General features: G+C 42.1%; 1 protein-coding gene and 1 long non-coding RNA gene across 4 annotated transcripts; both read left to right on the top strand.

Annotated features, from left to right (window-relative positions):
* The first annotated feature begins 822 nt into the window (after positions 1-822).
* On the top strand, positions 823-22,656 carry LOC121202024 (NACHT, LRR and PYD domains-containing protein 9-like). 3 transcript variants are annotated; one of them, XM_055506880.1, is made up of 11 exons: positions 823-1,078; positions 10,732-10,832; positions 10,984-11,109; positions 11,830-11,908; positions 12,068-12,293; positions 12,662-14,465; positions 14,614-14,787; positions 19,531-19,704; positions 19,948-20,118; positions 20,727-20,773; positions 20,892-22,656. In XM_055506880.1, exons 2-11 carry the CDS (start codon positions 10,771-10,773, stop codon positions 21,425-21,427), a joined length of 3,399 nt encoding a protein of 1,132 aa, XP_055362855.1. In that variant the 5' UTR covers positions 823-1,078; positions 10,732-10,770; the 3' UTR covers positions 21,428-22,656. The 3 variants fall into 3 exon arrangements, with proteins under 3 accessions (XP_055362855.1, XP_055362853.1, XP_055362854.1); XM_055506878.1 differs by having other exon boundaries at positions 10,728-10,832; XM_055506879.1 differs by lacking the exon at positions 823-1,078 and adding an exon at positions 2,010-2,693 and having other exon boundaries at positions 9,032-10,832.
* On the top strand, positions 14,804-18,192 carry LOC129603795 (uncharacterized). Its single transcript, XR_008694017.1, has 3 exons — positions 14,804-17,404; positions 17,590-17,735; positions 17,924-18,192. It is a non-coding gene; the product is annotated as an uncharacterized LOC129603795 (long non-coding RNA).
* Positions 22,657-26,474: the final 3,818 nt, after the last annotated feature.

Here is a 26,474-nt window from a genome sequence, read left to right as displayed (position 1 = left end):
AGACGGCCTATATAGGACAGCCCACACAAGAAACGAGCAAACGTCACAGTGCTTACTGTAGGTATGAGGAACCTTGGAGGACCGCCAGTTCCCTGATTCTTCCAACAGACAGAGCCATCAAAGCGAAGACCCTATCCACTGCCCCCCAGTGAGGCAGCCTGCAGAGTCCTGGATGAGTGTATGTGACTAATATTAAATTATTATTATGGAATATATTATTATTCTTGGAGACACGGTAATGTGTTACCACATCCTAGTAGCCCCCCAGTCACTCCATCAGGAGGACAGCCCTCACAAACCTACGTGGATGAGTGTGGAATAATGTAGCTGGGAAGCATGGCACCGGGGTCCTCAGAGCCTGGTTCCCGACTAGCCCTGCTACCCATCCCACTATCACCCACCGCCCCCCAAGAAACAGGTGAGCCAGACCCAGGGGCCACGGTGCTACTACACAAGTAGCGCAGCCAGCCAACCAAACTCTCTTTCATTATTTCACTTTGTTCTGATCACTTCTTTTTGCTTTGAGTCTTTTTTTCTGCTCCCCTCAAAGCTTTCAACAGAACCAACTATAGTAGTTAGTTAAACCAATCACAGGACACCACCTGCTGCTCATCACCCCTACAGACTGACTAACGCAACTGGGTCCAGTGGTTCTAGTTCTTTTGTAGGTTTCAAGTACACCATTGGTGTATTCCTATGTTAACCAGCCAACATGTTTTCCATTTCTTACAATGTTTACAGTTTGATCACATGTTCTGTAGCTGTGGCTCCTGGTAAATGATGTTTGGCTTCTCTAGTTATGAAACTAGTTCAGTCAGGTCCACATTCCAGTCAGTTGGTATCAGTTCATCTCCAACAGTTAAAATCCAAAAATCTAGATAATGTTTGTTCTACTGAAGTGAACATTCCAGGTTGATCAAAGTGAAACAAGAAAGCAGCTCAGTCCTGATCTCAGTGGGTCGGTACCAGTGTTCCCAGCAGCAGTGACCCATCTCAGGGACCTTTTGCTCCACTGACTGGACTCTTTAATCTGTGAAAAGAACCAGGACCCAGAGTGTCTGTTGTCTGCACCACTGCGGTAAGTGATGTTTATAGTTACATTTGGAATCATTATTTTTTGTCCAATGCCTCAAAGTTTACATAACTTCATCTTCCAAAAAAATCTGTTTGAAATAGCACAGTTAATAGGTAATTCCTTATCACGTCAGGGGTCGACTCACAACAGCAAATAATTTGTATAGTTAATTTGGCAAGTTTTTATGTCAGTTTCCTGACGCAACCCCTCTCTGAGGGGATTGAACCCACAACCTGGGCAACAGGATCTAACCACTGTGCCACGGCGGGGCCCAAATAGAACAGTTACAGTAATTGTTTACAGTATACAGTTATTCAAAATGACAACATATTGGGTACATGCACCTCAGTATTAAACTCTGATTACTTATTTATATAATTATTTTTTTAATTTACTTTGTTTTATTTATATTCTGCACAATGTGTGTACAATGAGGTTGTCTGTGTCTATATGTGGCATTGTTAAGTTTGAACCTTGCCTCCCACCTGATTGTAAGCTGGGAAAGTCTCCAGCAGCCTGAGACCCTTACGAGGAATAAACAACCAAGATATAGAGTGAATCTATACAGTGATTTTTGACACAGCTGAAGTTAAAGTTGAATAATTCTCTGAAGTGAGAGTCTCAACATAAAAATGATCCAGTATAAAGTGGTTTTGTTCTTTATTTTATAATAATTACAGTAATAATCTGAAAACTTTAGTTTATCGGTTTAAAATGACAACAGTTTTGAAGGTTTCACAGAAATGACCAGGAAGCTGCACGACACTGAGACTCAGTGTCCCCCACCCAGTTGCACTGCATATTTTCATAGACACAAACAGACAGAAGAAGCTGCAGAGTGAAGATGTGAATGGGGAAAAATCTGAGTTTAGCTCGACTGGTTTGATGAGTTTCATCAAAGGGACCAGGTTTGTGTTGTTAGTGGAAATTGTTGTAGCTACACAAACTTATTTGTTGTGTTTTCTAGTTGGAGGAGGTTTAAATCCAGTTGTCGTTTTAAAGCCAAATATCAGCTTGTAAACTTTAAAGCAGTAAAGATGGCGTTGCTTTGTCATGTGTGTGTCAAATGATGATGAAGAATAAACCGTGAAAGATACCATAGAATAAAGTTGATGAGTGGAGAGCAGTATGTCTCCGTCACATACTTATATTTCACCCCTGTGTTTTGGTCATTTAACATTTTCTTTTCTGCAACTATTTACATTACATTGCATTTACATTAAACTTATTCTTTGTCTTTTAGGGTAAACCTTTTTTTATTTTCTCATTAGTACCAACACGGTATATATCTTAACATACTTCCTGTTCTGTTGTTTGTTAATGACATGAATGAAAACATCCAGATACTGTAATATAATAAAAAAACATATTCTTGTTTATACAGCTCTGAATCTGTCTGTTAAAACAGTTGTAAAATGTTAATTACATGCTTTACAATGAGTTTTTGCAACAATTACTCTATATAGTTAATATAGTTAGTATTTGTCACGAACGCACGGATGAGGACCCAAATGCACAGCGTAACACAGCTTGACGGTGGTAAAAGGATGGTTTATTCCAGGTTACGGGATCAGTTCAGGCAGAGTCATACACAAGAGGTTATGCGGGTTTAAACGAGGTCAGGCGTCAGGATGACACGGAAATACCAGATGACACGGAAATACCATCTCTCAGGCTCTCAGGCAGACGCGATGCTGTGAGAGAACGCGAGACTCTGCGAGAACAGCACGAGAAATTCAACAAGGCGGCGCGACACCGATAGTAAACAACAGCGCGACAAACTATCCGCCAATTTAAATAAATAACTACCTTATTTTACGGAAAATAATCAACCACCCTACCATTCTGGATAACACCGAAGAAAGTTTCGAGTACATCGACGAGTGCTTCGAGCGTCTGGTAATGGGGAAAAAGGAGACGGCTCCAAACAAGCGTTCCCGTCCGTCTGACTCACCTGAGTCACCTGGAGCTAGCTCGGCGGATAAAAACATCACGGACATCCTGGAGTCAATCGAGAAAAAAATATCAAGTTTCGACGCACGTCTGGCGCTAGTGGAACTCCTCCACAAAGAGTTTATGGCCCTCCGCGACTCCCTGGAATTTAGCCAGCAGCAGGTGATTTCTCTCGCCACCGAGAACGAGGCCCTGAAAGGAACGGTGCAGTCCCTGACGGAGGATGTGGCTCAGCTAGCGGCCGAAAATAAAAAAATAAAAGAAGGTATCATCGATCTGCAGGCCCGCAGCATGAGGGACAACCTGGTGTTCTCGGGGATTCCAGAACAGGCGGAGGAAAACACGGAAACCACAATTAAAAACTTCATTAAACAACAGATGAAGATTCCAGCGGAAGTTGTCGACAAGATGGCGTTCCACCGTTCGCATAGACTCGGAGGAAGACGACCGGATGGCCAGCGCCCCCGACCCATCGTTGCCAAGTTTCATGACTTTAAGGCGAAGGAACTGGTTAAGAGCCGGGGCAGACAGCTGAAGGGAACCGACTACAGCGTCAACGACCAGTTCCCCAAGGAGATCCTCGACCGCCGCCGCCGACTGTTCCCCATCCGTAAGAGGTTCATGGCAGAAGGCTGCAGGGCTGTCATCAGCGTCGACAAACTGTACGTCAACGGAGAGCTCTACCGGGACCGGGAAGCAACTCCGTGGCTGTACTAGCAGGTGGTATGTAAAAACAATGGTTTAATATAAAAGGTTTGTTAAAAAAAACAATAGATGCAATGCAACTATGTGTTATAACTTTACATCTAGTATTCAAACTCGTTCTCTCGCAGATGTTTCATATAAATGTTTACTGTCATTCTAATGTCACTCACTCACTCACTTTGCAAAGCGCTCACCATACGTAATCACTCACTTTCCTTTCACTTTAATTTTCCTTCCCTTTACTCTTTTTCCTTCACCTACTTTCACTCCACACTGTCTACATCCTTTTCTCTATTCTTCTTCCACGTAGTCAGCCAGCTATGTAGCCCTCCAACAGCCACACACAAACATCTACTGCACAGGGGAAACACGTGCACATACATAGGTAACACACAACTCCGAATACACAGGTACTTAAGGTTAGCCACACGCCTAAAGTCTGTCACACTACATACACACAAGACTAGTGATCCACAGCAGTCAGGTAAGATATGACACCACTGAAGATTGTCACTTGGAATGTACTAGAGACAGCCATCGTCTCCTTAGATGCAGAAAAAGCTTTCGATAGAGTAAACTGGAAGTTTCTTTTAGCCACTCTGCACAAATTCGGCATTGGGGAAACATTCATAGACTGGATCCAAATATTATACAACTCAGCAAACGCTGCAGTCAGAACAAACAACCAGATCTCACCAAGGTTTAATCTGCATAGAGGGACAAGACAGGGCTGCCCACTGTCCCCATCACTATTTGCAATATTTATTGAACCTCTAGCCGCAGCAATAAGACAGCATGAAGGAATTACTGGAATATCGACCAAATCAGTAAATCATAAAATAAGTTTATATGCTGACGATGTGTTACTGTTTCTTCTTGAGCCACAGACGTCTCTTCCTACAACTATCAGCCTCATAGATGAATTCGCAGGACTTTCAGAGTACTCTATTAACTGGACCAAATCTATAGTGCTACCACTTAACCTTAAGGTGACTAACATCTCCTCTACCACACTCCATTCAGGAAACATTAAATACTTGGGCATTGAATTGTCGTCTAGGCTATCAGAGCTTATTGATCTAAACTACAATCCATTATTAAAACAAATAGAAGCCAACCTCAAAAGATGGCAGTCCTTACCCATTTCACTTATGGGAAGAATTGCCACCATAAAAATGATGATCCTGCCAAAAATTAATTACTTATTTTCAATGATTCCAACTCAGCCAGCCCAGGCGTGGTTTAAGACATTAGACTCCTACATCTCACAGTTTTTGTGGAAAACCAAGCCACCACGAATTAGTTTAAAAACTCTTCAAAAATCCAGACGCTGCGGCGGCCTAGAACTACCTAACTTCCACCACTATTTTCTTGCCAATAGACTGAACCATGTCCACAAATGGATAAAACCCATGCCAGCAGACTCCTCCTGGATAGACATTGAACAAACATTTTGTGGAAATATTAAAGTTGCAGATCTGCCCTTTATCAGCACCAAAATCAAACATCATAGTTGTTACCAGAACATTAGCATAAAAGCATCTCTGCAAGCCTGGTGGGAGTTTCTTAAAATTAATGGGTCTTCGCTTACTCTTTGCCAAAACACACCTCTCTGGAACAATCCAGACATCATACAAAACAAAAAGGCAATACACTTTCCAACTTGGCATATCAAAGGGATAACACATCTGAAACATGTTTTCACAAGAGACAAGTTTACCTCTTTTGAAGAACTAGTGTCTCACTATGAAATCACTAGTGCCAATTTCTTAGAATACCAACAACTAAAGTCAATACTTAATGCAAAAAGTAAGAATACTGCCATCCACATGCAACCACCACCAGTAATAGAGCGATTTATTGATATATCAGGGAAAAGGACAGTATCCAAAATCTATATCTTAATTTCCAATGTAGACCAGACAGTGAGCCTTCCGATCTCTAAATGGGAAGCTGATCTCAATATCACCACTAATTACACGTTCTGGAATAACATATGTTCTAATTTATTCAGAATGACAAAAAATACAAATTTACAACTAATACAATACAAAATTCTTCATAGAACTCACTATACAGGACAAAGGATGTTCCAAATGGGTCTCACAAACTCAAATATTTGCCCTCACTGTACAGATAACACAGCAGATAGATTCCTACATGCATTCTGGTCATGTTCACCTGTGCAGCAATTTTGGCAAAGAGTATGTGAACACCTGTCAACCAAGTTAAGCTGTCCAATCCCAGCAGCCCCTGCACTTTGTCTTCTAGGAGATCTAAGTGGGCTTGATCTAGAGACAAACTCATCACACACACTTCTTTCTGCCCTCTGTGTCGCAAAGAAAATCATCCTCATGAACTGGAAAACTAAAAAAAAATTAAGCATTACTCAATACCTGAACAGCTTGTTAGATTATACCACCTTAGACACATTGTCTGCTTCATCAAATCAATGACCAAAACTATACTCTGATTGATTCCATTTCCAGGTAAGGATGCGTGGGGCTCGGGTGCTGCGTCATGTCTGGCACAGTGGTGGGGGGGTGACTGGTGGTTGGTGGTGCCTGCCTGCCTAAGGAACCGGGACGGGTTGGTGGACTCAGGGCTGGCCGCATGGGTCCCCTGCGGTGGGGGTGTGGTGGCTGCTGGGACCGGCGGCCCTGTGCCGGGGTGGGACCATTTTGAGGGTTGGCGTGTGCCTGTCTCCGGGGAGCCGGAGGCGGGCCTCCCTGCCGGTGTGCGGGGGCGGACCTGGGGGTGGAGACCTGGGTAACCTGCGTCCGGGGGACTCCCTCTGGGGGTGCCTGCCTGTGCCCGGAGGGGTGTCTCTCCCCTGGGGCGCTGCCCCTGCTCGGGTGGGGCGCTGCCTGCCCTAGCGGTCCGACGCCCTCTGGTAACTGCTCGGGCCTGTTGCAGGGGGGGTTGGCGGACTACTCAGGCTAGAACCTTCATTGGGCCCTGGGCGGAGGCTGGCCCTCAATGCACAACCGCAGAGTATGAGTGTGGGTTTGAGTGTCACACTACACGGGGCGAGCATGGGCATACTTGAGCGAGAGAATGGGTAAGTGTGAAAGAAGGGTGAGGATGGCTCTGGCTGTGCTGCGTGTGGCGCCTGGGCAGTAGTACTGCGGTCCCTGGGTCTCGGCTGTCCCTTCCTGGCTGGGGGTTGTGGGGGGTGGTGGGATAGGTAGCAGAGCCAGTCGGGAACCTGGCTCTGCGGACCCTGGTGCTCTGCTTCCCAACTACATTTCTCCGCATTCATCCACTTAGGTCTGCAAGGGGCGTCCTGCTGATGGAGGGACCAGGGCTACTGGGAAGTGGTTCCGTCCCTTCCAAGTGGGATGCTCTGCAGTTTTAATTGCATTAGTCATACACACTTGTCCAGGAATCTGGGGGCTCCTTCCGGGGGGGCCAGTAGACTTCCCATTGATGGCTCTGTCTGCTGGACCCCCCGGAGAATTGGGTATCTCCCAAAGTTCCTCATACTTAGCTACATACACATACATTTAGGGCCGGGGGTGGGCTCTTTCACTGGGGCCTGGGGCTCAGGCCAGTTGTGGCCTCGGCCACTGGCCCTGATGGAGAGATCACCACCCAGTTTTAACTGCAAAAAGACATTTAGGGCGAGGGGGGGCACTGTCCGGGGGACACACCGTCAGCCAGCGGTTGTGCTCCTGGAGGTGTCACCCACCTTCAGTGCACTTTAGTTCCACACACTCACGTCCAAGCTGGGTTGCAGGGTTCTGGGGTACCTATTTCTACTGCCCTCTGCCTCCCCCGGGTTGGGGGGGTTGGTCGGGGCTCGGGAGGAGCTGCGGTCCCTGCCTGGGGCCACATGGACGGCAGGCCGGAGACCTACCCTCCCCACGAATGTGATCAAGCGAATGGTGTGGGTGGGAGAATGTATCTGAGAGTGCATTGGTTCACGTATGATTGACTAGTTTGTTGTGAGAGAGTCTATGGTGTGTGTGTGTGTTGATGTGATGATGTGTGTTGCACATGTGGATGGGTGTATGCGTCTGTGTTTGTGTGAGTTGGTATGCGTGTGGTGCGGTTGAAGTGTGGGGGGTCCGGTTTTTTCGCCCGGGGTACGATGATCGTCTGCCTGGGTGGTCTCTTTTCTGCTGACCCCACCAATTGCTGGCCTTGTGCTGCAGGCCGCTGTAGCGCCAGGGGATGAGGTCGGGCCGATGGGGTAGGCCCCGCTCCGCCCGTGTGGGGGTGGTGGGCTGGGGGCGGGCCCCACTCTGGGCGCGGGGGCATCTTCTGGCGGGCTCCCTACGGACCGTGGGTCCTCGGGCTCTACTCTTTCAGGCCGACCCTCCCGCCGGGGGGAGTGTTTGCCCCTGGTTCTCATGGGGCGGACAGCGTTGACCCCCGGTGGCCCACTCTGGCCTCGGGTGCTGTCTCTGTGGCTGCTGCAGCTCTGCCTGGGGGGCTCTGTGTGGGCGGCTTGGGTCGCAACACCTGCCCTCCTGGAACTGAAGGTGTGTGGGCTCCCTGGCTGCTAGGATTCCTTCCTCTGCTTGCTGGATGGGCGTAGTGGCGGAGCCCCTCACATCACCCTGGCTTCCACAAGTGGCATTGTTCATGCACCAACGTCTGCCTCACCCTTTGGGTGAATAATGATAAGCTACAGCCTTACTAACCTTGTAGTGGGACACTTTCCAAATCCAACTGTAAGTATTATTGATACTTATCACTACCGATATGAATAATGTGTGAATATGGAATTTGTGGTGTTGTATGTCATGACTTTTATTAAGTAGAATGGGATATGTATAATAATGCACATATGTATGTATATTGTATGTATATGTTTGTATTAGTATGTGCACATACCTTAGCACTATTATTGGTATTAGTATTAATCTCCAAGGTAAACCACAGTACAAAAATTGTTTAGTTATGAATGTGTTAGCCTAAGGTACATCCATGCTTCTTATTTATTTATTTTTTTGCTCTGATTGTTTACTTAACAGATTTGCTTGGTTTCAGCAGCTGGTTGCACCCCTTATCCCCCCTCCCCCCCACCCTCCCGCATACACACCCTAAAGCAGAAACCTAACCTGTCCACCAACACAGCAACATCACACACATTTTGGATTAGCTAAATAAACCATTAAATAAACCATAAATCAGGAAGAGTATATATATTCTATATATACTCTTCTTGTTAAAGCAAAGCTGTCCATCACAATATGGCATTCAGCGTAATATATGCTGCTTGCTTAACTGCTGGACAGAACAAAAAAAAAAATAAATAAAATAAAATAAAAAAAAATAATAATAAACGAGGTCAGGCAGAGACAGCGTCAGGGACAGGCAAGGTTCATACACGAGAGGCAGGTTTACAATACCAAGTCGTCAGGTGGGGAATCGTGGTCAGGCAGGCAGACAAGGTCGGTAACATGCAGAGAAGAAGACCAGGGCAAGACAGGCAGGGATAAGGCAGGCTCGGAATCAGCGGTCAAAAACAGGGTACACGATACACGGCAGGACTGGATCAATGAACTGTAAAATGACGATAACACACATACAACGATCTGGCGGAGAACTAAGAACACAGGTGGTGGTTAAATACAAGAAGTGATTACTGATTTAAAACAGGTGTGTGTAATGACCGGGTGATGCAGGAACAGCTGTGACGTGACATAAACTGGAAGTGAAGCTCGAACTGAAACAGAAACCTGGGAGACTACCAAAATAAAACCGGAAATGGAAACTAGAACCCCAAACCATGATAATATGGCCAATGAACAAAGTCCTTTTCAAAATAAAACTGAGCACAGAACCAGAACCTGACAGTATTTTAGTCTTGATAAGAATTGAATTACAAATTTGAATTACTGAAGAGAATAAAACAATACACCTGTTATTTATTTTTTTATTTTTTATTATTATAATTTAAAAACCTTAGATGGCGTTATATCAGAACATAACCTATACAGGATTTCTTGTCTCGTTAATAAGTAAGTACACTGACGTACCAATGATGGTAACTTATTGGGAAAATCTGCTCCTGCTTCCTTTTTCACTGCAGCCTTTTGTTTATTTTGCTGTGTCATGACTTTTTTGTGTCACAATAGCTGTTGTTAGTTGGTTCCTCCAAGAGTCTGTCTGTCTTTTGCTTGTTAAACTAACAGACTTTCTTCATGTTGTGTTTTAGTAGAGTCAGAGCAAGAGCAAGAGTTAGCTGATGGTCAGCAGCTGGTTGTTACGGTGTCTCCTCTTACTGAGGACTGAAGCAGCTTTTCCTGCTTCCATCAGCCTGTAGAGGAGGGGGAGATGAGCTGCTGCTCACCTGAGGGAAACACCCTCCTGTGGCGAATACCGAAACCTGTCTGGTTTTCTCCTGTCTGTCCACTCAAGCCCAGCTAACTCGTGTCTGTGTAATGGACTGTAACATAGCAGTTTGCAAATAAAATATAAAATTTAGTGGTAGCCCTGTTTTTAGTCTCAAAAAACCCTTACATACAGTACGTCGCCATCACGTCCCTCACATACAGACATGTTGGAAAATGTCATGGCTGTGGCGAGTTATAGAAAAGATGTCCTTGCAACTGGATTGTCATCATAACAAGATTGGGACTTAAAAAACACTCCATTACAAGTCAGAATGCTGCATTCAGGGGATCTCATCCTTCTAAATATTGTAAATGTGTTACTTGTTATTGTACCCTTTAACTTTGGACACTGGCTACCTCCACTAACGACCAAGTATGACCTTAGGTTTGGTCAGAACAGTTTTCAATAACTTATTACAGTAAATGTTAAAAGTTTTAAGAATAACATTTCCTCCATCAGCATGTGTTTGCTGGGCTGCAGCTTCATGTCTCCATCTAGTGTCTAATAGTAGAAGTAGAGCTAATATGAACCAGAGAAGAAGAGACAATGAGTAGAGGAGCAGCTGATATTGCCACAAGACTAATAAAGAAGGGAATTTTTATGTTGATGTGCAGATGAATGGTTTGTGTTTCCTCTCCATATGAAGGTAGAAAGTCTGTGTCAGCTGATGTGGATGTAAATTCAACAGCATGAATCAGTGTGACGACAGCAAGGACTATATAACAATCCAGAGCCAGAACAATGCTCAGAGGTGAGATGACTGAGACCACCTGACTGATTCTGTCTCCAAATCACAGACACATTTTATTAATTCATCACTACATATTTATAATTATTGATTATTTATGGAGGAAATTATTGACTGAATATGTGAAAGTCACCTAAGTAACCTTTTTCTTTAGTTCCCATCAGAGACAAGAATCTGCTGAACATGGATCTAAACCTGAACCCAGTTGTGTGTCCTTAAAGAGCAATGGCTCTAAGGAATTTGGCATAACTTTTAAAGACCAACCTGTGTCAGAGCCAAAGTGAGTTAATGTCAGTTTCAATCAATCTGACGTAAACTTCATATGATGATACAGTAGGTCTTTCTGATGTGAGGTAATGTGAATTAGAAGCTTTATTCAGTGTTTATCTGCAAACACTTTGGTCATTGATCAAATTTCCATCACCAGTAACCAAGGTTTAGATCATGTAGAGGGTCTCAGAGGCTGCTTCTCCTGCAGTATAGTGGTGACTTGCAGGCAGACAGCAGAGGAAGCAGCTAATCACAAATGTTCAATTCTGATTCTTTTTATTGACATATCTACTGTACTTTACACTTTTGTCTTAAAGCATCTTCATTCCCAGTAAATTGCACTTACTGCACTACTTGGGTGAATTTAGTTCTGATTTGTTTGAGTAACCACATCCCACAATGAATTAATGTAGAAAGTAGTTAAATGTTTCCAGTGTGAGCAGCAGCTCCGCCTCACACTCAAGCAGTTTAACATATTTATATTGGGAGCTGCCCAGTACAACCAGTCTAGTACCAGCAGACATCTTGTTTCATCACTTCAGCCTTGTTCAGTGATGGAGGCAGAGATTTATGTTGTTCAGAGCTGCTGAGACCGAACCAACTGACTGTGACAGTAAACCTTCACCACTACAGAGAGTCTCTGACTCACTGCTCACATCAAACATCACTTCATGGACCTTTACCTTGTGTGTGTCTGTGTGTGGACTCATTCTTCATGGCTCCTCCACAGAGTGGACCAGCAGAGCTCAGAGGTTCCCAGTGACCATCCTGTCCAGCAGCACCAAACACACCTGGACTCCATATTTATGGTCTGTACATGTACAACTACTACTGTTCATCTGTTGTGTTCACAGTAATCTCATGCTGCACTTTTTAGACCAGTGGATTGTCAGTGTGTCCAACATGGATCTGATGTTTGGCTCCATGGTTTTAGTTGGAATGTGTCATTCATTTAGTTTCTGTTCCAGCTGCTGGAGGAAAACATTGTCACATTTGCGAAGAAGGAGTTAAAGAAAATGCAAAAGGTTCTGAGTCCAGATTACCCAGAATGCTTAAAGAGTCAGTGGGAGGATGAGGAGGAGTTGGATGGTGAGGATGAAGAGCAGAGGAGGAGCAGCAGAGACGCATTTCTGAAGATCACAGTGATATTCCTGAAGAGGATGAAGCAGGAGGAGCTGGCTGACTGTCTGCATAGTAAGAAGAGTTATTAACATTAAACAAACAAAATATGACAATATAAAAAAGCTATACCAAATTCTACTACAAAAGAACTGAACTAACAAAAAAATATACTTTATTGGTTAAAAATAACTGACTTTTTTGTTTATTTGTACGTTGGCATGCAACCAATTGCAGCTACATGTGTGTGCTTAAACAAATTACTCAACCTAAGCAATTTCTTTGAAAACAAGTTCTATTTTGAACCATATTGCAACATATATTCATTGTGACTCCAGTTTGAAACTGTTGTGATGAAATGTAATGTGTTTCTGAATTAATAATCAGATCGTTCTCTCACTTCTAATACATTTTTTAATTATAATCTTTGCTTGTTTATCCAGGAACTACTGCTGCAGTTTGTCAGCATCAACTTAAATCTCACCTGAAGCAGAAGTTCCAGTGTGTCTATGAAGGCATCGCTAAAGCAGGAAACCCAGTCGCTCTGAACCAGATCTACACAGAGCTCTACATCACAGAGGGAGTAATTAGAGAGGTCAACAATGAACATGAGATCAGACGCATTGAAACAGCCTCCAGGAATCAATACAAAGCAGAAACATCCATCAGACCAGAAGACATGTTTAAAGGCTCAGCTGGAAGAGATGGAGCCATCAGAACAGTGATGACAAAGGGAGTGGCTGGAATTGGGAAAACCGTCCTAACACAGAAGTTCACTCTGGACTGGGCTGAAGACAAAGCCAACCAGGACATACAGTTCACATTTCCATTCACCTTCAGAGAGCTGAATGTGCTGAAAGAGCAAAAGTTCAGCTTGGTGGAACTTGTTCATCACTTTTTTACTGAAACCAAAGAAGCAGGAATCTGCAGCTTTGACCAGTTCCAGGTTGTTTTCATCTTGGACGGTCTGGATGAGTGTCGACTTCCTCTGGACTTGAACAAGACTAAAATTCTGACTGATGTCACAGAGTCCACCTCAGTGGATGTGCTGCTGATAAACCTGATCAGGGGGAACCTGCTTCCCTCTGCTCGCGTCTGGATCACCACACGACCTGCAGCAGCCAATCAGATCCCTCCTGGGTATGTTGACATGATGACAGAGGTCAGAGGGTTCACTGACCCACAGAAGGACGAGTACTTCAGGAAGAGGTTCACAGATGAGCAGCAGGCCACAACAATCATCTCCCACATCAAGACGTCACGAAGCCTCCACATCATGTGCCACATCCCAGTCTTCTGCTGGATCACTGCTACGGTTCTGGAGGATGTGTTAAAAACCAGAGAGGGAGGAGAGCTGCCCAGGACCCTGACTGAGATGTACATCCACTTCCTGGTGGTTCAGACCAAAGTGAAGAACATCAAGTATGATGGAGGAGCTGAGACAGATCCACTCTGGAGTCCAGAGAACAGGAAGATGATTGAGTCTCTGGGAAAACTGGCTTTTGAGCAGCTGCAGAAAGGAAACCTGATCTTCTATGAGTCAGACCTGACAGAGTGTGACATCGATATCAGAGCAGCCTCAGTTTACTCAGGAGTGTTCACACAGATCTTTAAAGAGGAGAGAGGACTGTATCAGGACAAGGTGTTCTGCTTCATCCATCTGAGTGTTCAGGAGTTTTTGGCTGCTCTTCATGTCCATCTGACCTTCATCAACTCTGGAGTCAATCTGCTGTCAGAACAACAGTCAACATCGTGGTGGTTTAAATGGTTTAAAATCAAATCAACATTGTTCTATAAAAGTGCTGTAGACAAGGCCTTACAGAGTCCAAATGGACACTTGGATCTGTTCCTTCGTTTCCTACTGGGTCTTACAATGGGAATTAATCAACCTGTGCAAAGAAGTCTCGTTTTACAAACAGGACGTACTTTGCAAAACAGTCAGAAAACAGTTCAGTACATCAAAGAAAAGATCTCAGAGTCTCCCTCTGTAGAGAAAAGCATAAATTTGTTCCACTGTCTGAATGAACTGAATGATTGTTCTCTAGTGAAGGAGATCCAACAGTACCTGAGATCAGGAAGTCTCTCCACAGATAAACTGTCTCCTGCTCAGTGGTCAGCGCTGCTCTTCATGTTACTGTCATCAGGAAAAGAACTGGACGTGTTTGACTCAGTTAAATACTCATCACGCTTTTCAGAGAATGATCTCTTTTTTGTACTCGCCGTGATCAAAGTCTCTAGGAAAGTTGTGTAAGTGTAAAGATGGATTTCTTTCATGACTAAACACATGTATATTGTATTGGTATTACAAAACATGTGTTATTTGTTTATTTGTTAAATTGGTTTTCAATACATTTTAACACTAATGCTTTTGTTCTCTACATCACTATTTTATCAGACTGAGCAACTGTGGCCTAACAGTGAGAAGCTGTAAGGCTCTGTCTTCAGTTCTCAGCTCTCAGTCCTCTATTCTGAGAGAACTGGACCTGAGTAACAACGACCTGCAGGATTCAGGAATGAAGCTACTGTGTGATGGACTGAAGAGTCCTCACTGTCAACTGGAGACTCTGAGGTAGTTAAAGTTATTGTTCATATAAAATACTGTACAGTACATATAGATATGTGTTATACAGTATATATTTTAATTGCAAAGTGTAGCGTCAAATCAAAAAATTCAAGCTTTACTGGTGGTCTGAAGCCTTTCTTTATTGTGGAGGTCACCTCAAACCTGCCATAAGAGCTAGGCAAAAACGCAATACAATAAATGAAACATGACAACCATTAAGCTAGCTTAGCAGACAAAAAATCTTTTAAACTTATAATTTAAATATTAAAGTTCACCTTGTTGCCACTTTGACCGGAGCTAAACAAAAGCAAATACCGTCGCCGTAATTGATTCAAAGTACAAAACTATTTCCTGTGGCAACACAATAAACCAACATCCTCAGATGCTACAGCAAAGCCCTTTTGCAACATGTTCGCAAACCATTTTTTATATGGATTAAGTCAATAAAAAAAACAATAATAATAATGCATGTACGGTATATGGGCAGAAAGCTCTAAAGGCTCGCGAGCATATACACTGTTGAATGAAATACAGAAAATGTAAACATCTGAGTAGCACACCATGCTACGAATGACTTCTAGTTATCCACCTTCACTGAAGAAAAATCACCATTAGCTGAGAAGACATCTGGTCCGAAATGAAAATCATAAGAGAATAGAGCAAGGCCGGTCACAGAAAAGAAGCTAAGGCTCAGAGATGCATCAATTGATGAGCTTCACCGATTAGAACAGTGATGATGAGGGGAGTGACCAGCATTGGGAAAATAGAAATGTCGCAGAAAATGTGCAAAACAAATCCCAACAATGTAAGTCTAGATAAATTTTACAGTAAGTGAGAACTATTCTGGTAAATAATTCACGCATCCTCTGTTTCTATGCTCATGTGTTCATTTGTATTTTCTTACCTGTCTTCCTTTGGTGGTCTCTGTAGCTGAGCTCATTTCAGACTTGGACACAACTCTGCTTCTTGGTCTTCTTTTTTAAAACAGTCTGGCCATATTTTGTCTGAGCATTCTAACAATCAATCAATGTCCTAGTCCTCTTCTTAACAGGTTTTTCATGGACTTAAAAAATATAATTTTTACACATTTCCTTCCTGACAACTTTTTCTTTAAAACACTACAAAGGTAACATGGAACATGACACAACATCAACAGAGGTTTTCTAGTGTTCTCGTCCAGGGTGTTGAAACTCTAAACTAAACACGGAGCTAACCAGACGTCAAATAAAGAGGATTCACTTCATCAAAGTGCCGTTTATTTTCTTCTCTTCACTTAAAGTGTGTGAGTTTATATGGTCATTTGGTAAAAACAAAAAATTCACATGACGGTCGCATGTGACTAATTTCTCCCGTATCCCGTCGTAAACAGGAAATTATTAACGCGATCTCCCGCAAACCGGAAGTCACTTAACACATATCGCGAGATTATATAAACTTCTCAAATTAGCGATTTGTCCTAAGAGAAACAATTTTATATTATTATACACATACTTATAAACATTTGAGATTAACACTTTGCATCAAACAAACTTAAATACAATTTTAGGAAAAAATATGCATAAATTAAAGATTGCCTTAAAGGCAAAACAGGTTTGATCCCACTTTTGAAAGCAAAAATGTACTGTAGCTCTTGTGTTTTAAAGGTGCCTGCACATGCAAAATTCACTTTTTGGGTATTCTGGTACGTTTATTTGACTTCCTGGGTCACATTAAGACACTCCTGGTGTGTTAGAAGTACGCCCCCTACTTATTTTACATTTTTGAGAGTTTATCCAATTCGGTTCAAGAAGCATCGTTTCAAATTTGGTCGACTGGATACGTCTGCATTCGCTTGACCACTCACAGAACCAGCCTAGCCCCCAGACAAACCTGGACCCTTAAATGTACCTGCAACATTTTGTTTCAGTCTCTCACCTTAGTCACAGACAAAATGCACCTTTCAGTTGGTTGCCACCCGCCATTTAAAAGACAAAAAGAAGAAGTCACTCAGGTTGAAGAAGCGCCCTGTTCCTCAAGACGTTATCCACTTGCTGCTTCCCCAAACGTAAGTACATGCTTGATACTTATTTGATGTATGTACTCCAGAAGTTTCTCTGTTTATAATGTAGCTTCCCTCCTGTGTAAGGAATGCTAATGGCTAGAACAGTTGAATCTAACAGCGACAGAGAGAGACAGTGTTGCAAGGTGCTGGCACACAATTTGGATGAGTCCAAGCCTCTCCAGTATTCGTCCGGTTCGAATCGTGTGATATATGGTACTGAGGTCATTCACTCAGCTCACATTGTAGCTGCTAGCGCGATGGTAGTGCAGCGTTAGCGGCTAGCGCTAGTAAGTTGTGAGAGTCAGCTGTGTTTCTAATTACTGCCGAGCCTGTCGTGTGTATGTTGTAGCCAGAGTAGACCCATGAATTTGGGTTATTGCAAGTTCTATCTAAGTCTAACATGTATGTTGTTGCTTATCTAGTCAGCTACTTTAGCTGTAAACGTGACGTGTTTTTTTATACAGGCTGACGCATGCCAGCTACCGAAACGCGAGGAGGTTGCTTCTCAAACTGACACATCACTGAAGGCTGTGGACACGCGGCTACTTTGTAGAAGAGTTGTTGCTCACCTCAGGAACCAAGGTATGTACATTTAACAGCAGTATGATTATTTGACAGAGATTTTGAATTTCACTGTTCAGTAGTTGTGGTATTCATAATCTGATCTATATTATTGTCTATGTATTTACTCTGTATGCAGTTGGTCAACTTATGTTGATATTTTAGTCTGTTGATGGGTAATTTGTAACTCTAGTGTTATGGTGCAGATTACGTGCAAAATGTGATGGAGACCATCTTCAATAAAGTCCTGCTGGACTCAGGTTGTTCTATGGAGGACCTCTATGGGGACCTTGTGAACATCCCTGTTCCACCGGCCCTCTGAGCAGAATTTGAGCAACCTGACAGAAAGGAGGTCATTAATGTCATGCTAAGATTTAACAAACCAGCACTATCAAATAAGATGAAAACGTGTTTGCTCCAAACACCATTAAAACTGATCTAACTACCTCTATTTATTGTTCACATCTGTAAAGGGTGTGAGATACATAGGAAATACTGGTCATTTCATTAATCTGCTATTCTATTCTTTATACCTTCTAGAGTGGTGTCAAGGAACAGCTGCATGCTCCATCTGTACAGCAGCTGCACTGCTTCCGATGTCTTCCAACACGTGAAGACAAAAAAAGATCCTCACATCTCCCCAACCAACTGCCCATGACTGTACCTGTTCCACTCCAGAAACTATGCTTTCAACATAACTATGAATCCTACCCGTTCATTTTGTGGTCTGCAAATTGAACTGTGACGGTAACTTATCCAGCATTATAGTGCTGGTGCATTGGTTAAAAATAAAGTTGGCTTTGACTATTGCTGTTTCACTGAACTATTTTTGTATGTATATACCTAATGAGGGGAAAAAGACAAATGTTTTCTAATATTTCAGCTTTTATTGAGGTATTGCCACAAAAACAATAATTTAGGTATTTTACAGGTGGTCTAAGTCCAACATAGGTGCCTTGTCCCCCAGGAAACACTGCCCTGATCCAGACCAGGGAAGGTGGGATGACTTGGACTCTTCGCCCTAGAAGTCCCCAGCACCAGCTGACAAGACTTCTAGGCTAGATACCTGCAACAACTTGAGATACACACAGACATAGTACTGAAAAAAACAATAACTACATTTCTATTAGTTATATATTAGCACTTGATATGTCATACACCTAACTTAATTACAGACAAATACGGCAAAATATAAGCTGCAGTGGAAGATCCCAATATGTAAAAATTATTTTCACACAGCAGCAGAACGAGAAAGAAAAAAACATGTAAAAATGAGTTTATATTAGTTTATTGAGCTATGCTCCCAAACAAGCTGTAGTCTTGTTATGAATATTCTGTTGTATTAATTCAGGCTGCTAATTTGCAACCATTAGTATTAGCGTTAGCAGCTAATCAAGTTGCGTATTATATAAATCAAATTAAATTAAACGTGAATCTGCCAGTTAGACGTACCTTGCGCCAGTCGAAGTGTAACCACTTCAACAGCCTCCCATTCGACTTCAGAGTCAGATTTTGGATCAAAAATATGGTTGAACTCCACTACGAGGAAGAGTCAGCCAGTTTCGCTGTTGGATTCAGTGACCATGACGTTTGATTCCCGCGGCTATGCGCGTCCTCAAATGAAGGCGATTAGTTTAGCTTCCGACACACTCCGAAAATAGAGCGTTGTGGATGGGAGCTTAAAACACACATTTTCAGACGGGCCGTGTGGGCGATCTACAGCGCTTTTTGGCATGAAAAGTTACAGACACCTTACTGAGACATCAAGGTCCAATTCTTTAGCAATGTGGAGCATGAAAAAAGCGTGTGCATGAACCTTTAAAGTTACTAAGTCGCAAAAGAACCTGATGTGTTATGAATTGTTGTAATACATCCCGGCATTGAGAAGAAAACTTAAAACTCAGCAGTATGTTCTAATACTTTGGTTACCACCATCATATAGTTTGTAAAATGTGATGTCTGTTTAAACATCACCCACACAACATTCAATAAAATGCCCAACTTGCTGATCACTAAGTCCAATGCTTCCCAACCAAAGGTTGACACAACAACCTAAAAGGTTGACACAACACAAAAGAACATTCCCCTAATACCAAACATCTGTACTAGATATCTAATTTACAACAATGTTCATCAATGTCTTTCAGACTGAGTGGCTGTAACCTGTCAGAGAGAAGCTGTAAAGCTCTAACCTCAGTTCTCAGCTCTCAGTCCTCTAGTCTGAGAGAACTGGACCTGAGTAACAACAACCTAGAGGATTCAGGAGTGAAGCTACTGTGTGATGGACTGAAGAGTCCTCAATGTCAACTGGAGACTCTGAGGTGAGGATTCCTTAACCTAAGTCTACAGATTTTGGTCAGACTTGCTTTATATACTGTATGGTTGAAAAAAAGCCATCTTAATTTTCTTAACTGGGAACTGTCAGTGTCTGACCTCAGTCTCCAGAGCCTAATTATCACGTTGCTGATGATCAGATTATGTTTCATGACCAATTTCTGCGGCAACCTGGAAATTATTAAATAGTTCCTGTATGTTTTCAAATGTTGTGGTTTGCGTGTCTGCAGGCTGTCAGGTTGTCTGATCACAGAGGAAGGCTGTGCTTCTCTGGCTTCAGCTCTGAGCTCCAACCCCTCGCATCTGAGAGAACTGGACCTGAGCTACAATCATCCAGGAAACTCAGGAGTGAAGCTGTTGCCTGGAGGGGAGGATCCACACTGGAGACTGGACACTCTCAGGTATGGAGAGAACTACACTACACTTTATCCTATTAATGAACATTCAGATGCAATCAACAGCTAATGGTAAAGACAAGAGCTTCTGGACTTTAAGTCAACTCAGTCTGAAAGAGAAACAATATTCAGAGACATAAAAGAACAGGATTTAGGCTAATGAAAAAAGGATTGAATAGGACAGAAATACAAGCATGAAACAGACAATGTAGCAGGGGAGGTTATAGTAGACATTGGTATATGCTCTCAGACTTGGCAACACTGGAAGGGTGTTAAACTCGGATTCTTATTCATTAGACCTTATGATTCAAATGTTAGCCAGAACGAGAACACAAACATATTTCAAAAGTAATAGATTAAATGACCTAGGTCATTATACTGTACCTATAATAAGTTTAAACATAGGTTTCTAAGATGATTTTCAACCCAAGACAATGACAGTAAAGAACCTGAGAAGTGAAACCTGTAGGTCCCAAGATATGAATCCAATTTATTAGTTCTTGCTTGCCATCCCTAAATACAAGCCTCCATCTGAACACAGTCCTACAACAATGTGTGTATTAGAGCCATGCAATGTCCATGTCTGCATGTCTCTGACCCACTCCTCTTTTCAGGGTGGAGCCTGGTGGAGTTCGATGGGTGAGACCAGGTCTGAGCAAGTGTAAGTGTGTTTTAATGAGATCAGCAACATTCAACCATCTTCAAACTGTCATGAGTCATCATTAAACTGATAATAGATCAATAACTGCAGCTGGATTGTGTCTTCTTCTCTCCATCAGATTTCTGTCAACTCACAATTGACACAAACACAGTGAACAGTGAACTACAACTGTCTGATAACAACAGGACGGTGACATGTGTGTGGGACTGTCAGTCATATCCTGATCATCCAGACAGATTTGACTACTGGTCTCAGCTGCTGTGTAGTGATGGTCTGACTGGTCGCTGTTACTGGGAGGTTGAGTGGCGAGGAGGAGTTCATATATCAGTGAATTACAGAGGAATCAGAAGAAAATTAAATAATGAAGACTGTTTGTTTGGACACAATGACAAGTCCTGGAGTCTGAGCTGCTCTGATGATGGTTACTCTGTCTGGTACAATAACATAGAAACATGCATCCCCTCTTCCTCTGTGTCTCACAGAGTATCAGTGTTTGTGGACTGTCCTGCTGGTTCTCTGTCCTTCTACAGCGTCTCCTCTGATAAACTGATCCACCTTCACACCTTTAACACAACATTCTCTGAACCTCTTTATGTTGGGTTTGGGTTCGAGTCTCCTGGTTCCTCAGTGATTCTGTGTAAAGGTTGGCACTGAGAATCCCATCTATAGTTCTGTCTGTTCATGTCTGTGTCATTTTTCAGATTCATGTATTAAAATCAGTTTCTTTCTGAACAGGAATTTCTTCCTCTTTCAGTCTTTTAAAGATGGAAGCTCTGATTTTTATACTGTACAGTAGGATGGATGTTGCAAAGTTGTTTATTTATTTTCAGCTCTGATATTTTTTTTCTCTGAAACTTAAGTCAACAGATGACAATTATATTACTGTATTTACTGCCAATCTGTGTACATTATTGATTTCACCTCATCTCAAAAATGTCCCACAGTAAGAGAGAATTCTGCCAACCTCGGACAGTAATTTTTGCCGCTTACCAAAGTAAAATACAACATCAAATGGAGTGGGCGATATGGCTTCAAAATTACCACAAAACAAAAAAATAATCTTGAACAAGAAACACCGGCAGGCTGGGGCTGCTGGGTCCAAGTATGGCCAGATTGTTCTGTCCGGATTCCAGGGGACGAAGGAGCCAAATGCACAGCACAGACAATGACAGTAGTTTTTAAGATTTATTTCTCTCTCTGTGGTCAAACAGTCACAGGTCGATACACAAGTTAGCAGAAGAAGCAGTACAGGCAGGTGCCACAGGCTGGACGTTTATATTGGCTTTTTTTATTTATTTGTCAGGTTCTGCTTCTGTTTTCAGTTTTATTTTGAAAGTACTTTGTTCATCAGCCTTATCATCATGTTTTGGGTTCCAGTTTCCATTTCCTGTTTTATTTTGGTAGTCTCCCGGTTTCGGTTTCCGTTCTAGCTTCACTCCCAGTTTACGTCATGTCACAGCTGTCCCTGCTTCACCCGGTCATTATCCACACCTGCACTTCATCAGTAATCAATTCACCTTGCATTTAAGCACCACTTCTCACCCCAGTACCTCGCCAGATCGTTGATTCTATGACCGCACGCTCCAGCATCGTCTTATTCAGCTTATCCTGTTACCGATCCAGTTCCGTACCTCTGACCATCGCTTCTCGCCTGATCCTGACCGGTATCGTAAATCTCTGATTCTGTTGCTGAACTCTGCCTGTTTTTGGACCTGTCTAAGCCTGCCGATTCTGTCTCTGTGATCTGAACTTTTTGGTATTGATACGCCTGCTACTGGACCCGATTACGCCTATCCCCTGTGTGCTGTGAACCCGTGCTTACCCGTGTATGATTTGGACCGTCTGTGACCTGGATTCTTGTATTAAATATCCCTTTAATCATACCTCCCGTCTGCTGCGTCTGCACTGCGCATTTGGGTCCTTTCTCTGCCGTTCCATGACATTATTGTTTTGTATGGTGTTTTTACTTGCATGTTTTTAAACGTGTTTTAAGCATGGAGGTTCACATAGAAAGAGTCCATGAAACCAGGATGGCAACAAGTGGAAACACAACATCCTCCACTGAAGAGTCGAAGCGGCCAGTGACAGCGGAGGCACAGTAGAGCTAGGCTGCAGGACAGCAACAATGCACAGACTTGGGGGAACCGAGGCGAGAGGCCGACCTGCTTTAGTGGTGCCGTCAGACCTCGAGGACAACACCTGCAAACACAAGAGCAGATGAGACTGGACCGTGGCACCAGGCTGCAGGACAGCAGCCGGACGAGGAACCAAGTGACGGACCGGAACGGGAGCAGGCAACAACTTCAGGGTCCAGGGCAGTCGTGGTTATCTCCGGACCACCAGGAAACAAGGCAGGAGCAAGAGGACACTTCGACATATCGACCACAGTGAGGGCTCGAACACAGCCTGGGGGAAGAAGCTGGCTCTGTGTCTAGTGGTTCTGTGGCTATGGCTTTAATTTACTGCTTCACATTTGTCTGTGTTTTGTCTGTATTTTTCTTGTTAAAATGAAATTCTACCATTAATAACTGAACTGTTGAACTTGTGATAGCGATCTTGACATTTTCTGGCAATCTGTGTTGGGAGATACTTTGTTCCATGAAAATAATTACAATACAATAGAGTTCTCATATTGGATTCAAATTCAAAAGTTGATGTAGCTCATAATGGCCCCCAGTGTTTCACACTTTGTGCGATCTACGTGATCATGTTTATAAAAACTTAATTACATTTACTGTAGCTCACTAAAAATAAAGTAAAAACTATACTTCAATATGCTAAATATTTACTTAAAGTGTACTAATAATTCATACTACAATTAAAGTTGATATGAGTTCTCAAAAGTATACTGCAATAAACTACACATGTACTAATAGCCTGTACTGTATGTAGTACACTAATAGTTGTTCGGTACAGTTAGTAGCCTAGAAGTACATATTTGATATCCACAAGTTTATTTAAAGTTCATTTTAATGCAGTTAATAGTGCATAAAACGTGACTAATTATGTGCTTAATGTTTACTTTTCATACATTTAAAATATACTTCAAGTGAACTTTTGGACACTAAAAAGTGGACCAATTTAGACCCAAGTATAAAATGAGTAAACTCATAAGGATACTAGTAGATTCATATAAGTGTATTTACTCTTATGCAAAGTATACTTTAGAAATATCATTTTTTGCCAAGTGTACATTTGCATAAAACCCAAGGAACCTGAGCAGATGATATTCTGGGCCCTTCCTGTGTCTCTTAGTTCATGACAGTCAGTCAAAGCTGAGTATACAGTAAGCTGAAGTCTGTGTGTGGGAGTTGAACACAGGTCTGGACTCAGGACGTGGTCTTTGTTTTCTTACTGTGGTTACAGTAAAAACAGATAATATTTTAAATGCCAATCTGGCTCACTATTACATGTGGCGTAGCTTAGAAACCATTAGTCACATAGCCTGCCTGTTATCATGATTCCCAGAGTATCATTCATAGCAGTGACTTTCTGATCATTCATTACACAAAAATCGCCATCTTCAAGGAGAAACAAAAACAGTTATAGGACTTGTGTCAATCGAGCATGGATCAGCTGAGCTTAGCTTTGTTTGCTTAGTTTGTTTCGCTGCACAAAACCCAGACATGTAGTGCCCCCTTGTAGCGTGACGAGCCTTTTGCAACATTAATGCCTTCCTGTATGTTTTGTTGTTGAATCATTAAGAATCCTTCCAAAGACCAGGGGCCCGTTTCAAGAAGGTGGTTTTGTGAAAACTCTGAGTTTTTAACCCCGAAATTAGGGAAACTCAGAGTTTTCGGTTTCAGAAAGCGGGGTTACTTAAACCCGTAAATCGGGGTAAGTTAAACCCGTTTCACGAAGCGAGGTAATCAAAACTCAGAGTCAGTTACTATGGCAACTTACTCTGTGAACCTAACCTGGTCGCGAGCAGGTTTTATTCGGGAAACCCAAAGTTTCCTTCGGTCTCCGCCCCTTTTTAAAGTGAACACTGTTTAAATACCTCATTTAATCTTTCAGTACATTCATAGATTTCAGCTGTTTCCTTTGTGCAGAGACCAAAATGTCTGTTTCAAGAGGATCCTGTAGATGAGGACGCTGTATTAATTCACACGGCATTGAATTTACGCCGCAAGAGTATTTAAACGCTACGAGTTAAGTTTCTCGGTCATATCGCCGTGCATATTTATTTTAGCGGTACAGTTTTTCTCGAGACTCCACACATATATTCATAATCTCATTCTCATTCCTTGACACAAACTCCTTAAAGCCATTAAAGAGGATTTTCACGTGATTGCAGCTATGTGGTAATTAATTTGTTTCATTGAGGCTAATCTGAAAAATGATGATCAGTTAATAATATCTTGCTGTGATCTGAAATAAACTGATAAATGTGCAGGTGCACTGATTACACCTTCTAATGGTCACTGTAACTGACATTACATTGTTTACATCACCAAGATCATATGTGATGCTGCACATATTATCACAAACTTGGAGGCCAAGTCTGACTCTGGTCATGACTCATGAAGATATCGTGAGTCAGTAGTGTCTACGTCACCTCAGGGAAACACCTGAGAGGCCTGTGACATTATTGTGACATGTATTGTTCTCCACAATATTGCAAATATTAAAGGGGAGCAACAGCCTGCCCTACAAATACAAGACCCTGAGGAGACTCATTCCATCATGGTAATCTGCAGGGTGGATAGACAATCAGATGTGATTAACCATAATATCTTAATCAGCCATCACCACCACCAATAAAAGAAACTGAATAAATGAAAATCATAATTTATTTGGTTTTCTTCATTTCCTACAAATACAAAGGCAATTGTTAGATTTTATGATTCTTCCAATAATTCATACAATTCACCTTTAACTATACACTCACCCCCAGCTTGTGTTTGGGAATTTCAATTTCTAGATCTGTCTTTTCAATCTTGTGGTACAAGTATAATATTTCCTTGAGAATAAGTTTATACAACTCTGTAACCGGTAACTTAAAATACAGAAGATTTAGAGTTACAAGACATAGTTCCTCATTACTCTTACAGAATTGAACTCTGGTGATTACTGAAGGTCATCCACCAGTTGTTCTAGCCTCTGCCTTCTTTCTGTTGGCTGAATAGAAGTCAAATGATTTAACTGTGTGAAAACATTACAGCGATGTTGAAAATGCTGCTGCACTGCTATACTCTGCATGCTATTTATTTAGTTATTTAATATGTCAAATGTTGTAAAGTCAGGTAGTCTACACACATGATATGATGGTGCCGTATACCTGTTTGAATTATGTTTTTACATTCCATTTTTAGCCACGTTCTTTTTATACCTATGCACCTACATAAAAATTGAAATTAAATTCTTATATTATTACATGTGTTTTGGGTAACTTTTAAAAACCTAATTAGATTAATGTAATAATTGCGCTCCATAAAATGTACTGGATTATTGAATTATCATTATTTTACAAATCCCACACAACCACAACTGTAATTTTAAATGCATAGACATAACACTGCACTTTTAATTCATACAAACATCGGTATTTATGCAATTACTGAAGAAACTTCTTAGATGAGTGAACAATTACTTTACAAGTCCTTACTTTACGAGTGAAATATAACAATAATACTAAAATTATTTAGTAATTAGTCACGCTGTCTGATTAAAATGTAAACTAACGCATTGACTCGAGCAG

The sequence above is a fragment of the Betta splendens genome, chromosome 2 (genome assembly GCF_900634795.4).
Source record: "Betta splendens chromosome 2, fBetSpl5.4, whole genome shotgun sequence".
Taxonomy (NCBI): domain Eukaryota; kingdom Metazoa; phylum Chordata; class Actinopteri; order Anabantiformes; family Osphronemidae; genus Betta; species Betta splendens.
This window is presented reverse-complemented; position numbering and strand designations above follow the sequence as displayed.

What these genes read in the sequence shown, in the direction of transcription:
- LOC121202024 (XM_055506880.1), top strand. Translation starts at nt 10,771, where the DNA reads ATGAATCAGTGTGACGACAGCAAGGACTATATAACAATCCAGAGCCAG. An exon ending in ACCTGGACTCCATATTTATG is followed by an intron (nt 11,909 to 12,067) that starts GTCTGTACATGT and finishes TTTCTGTTCCAG; the next exon opens with CTGCTGGAGGAAAACATTGT. An exon ending in TGTCAACTGGAGACTCTGAG is followed by an intron (nt 19,705 to 19,947) that starts GTGAGGATTCCT and finishes GCGTGTCTGCAG; the next exon opens with GCTGTCAGGTTGTCTGATCA.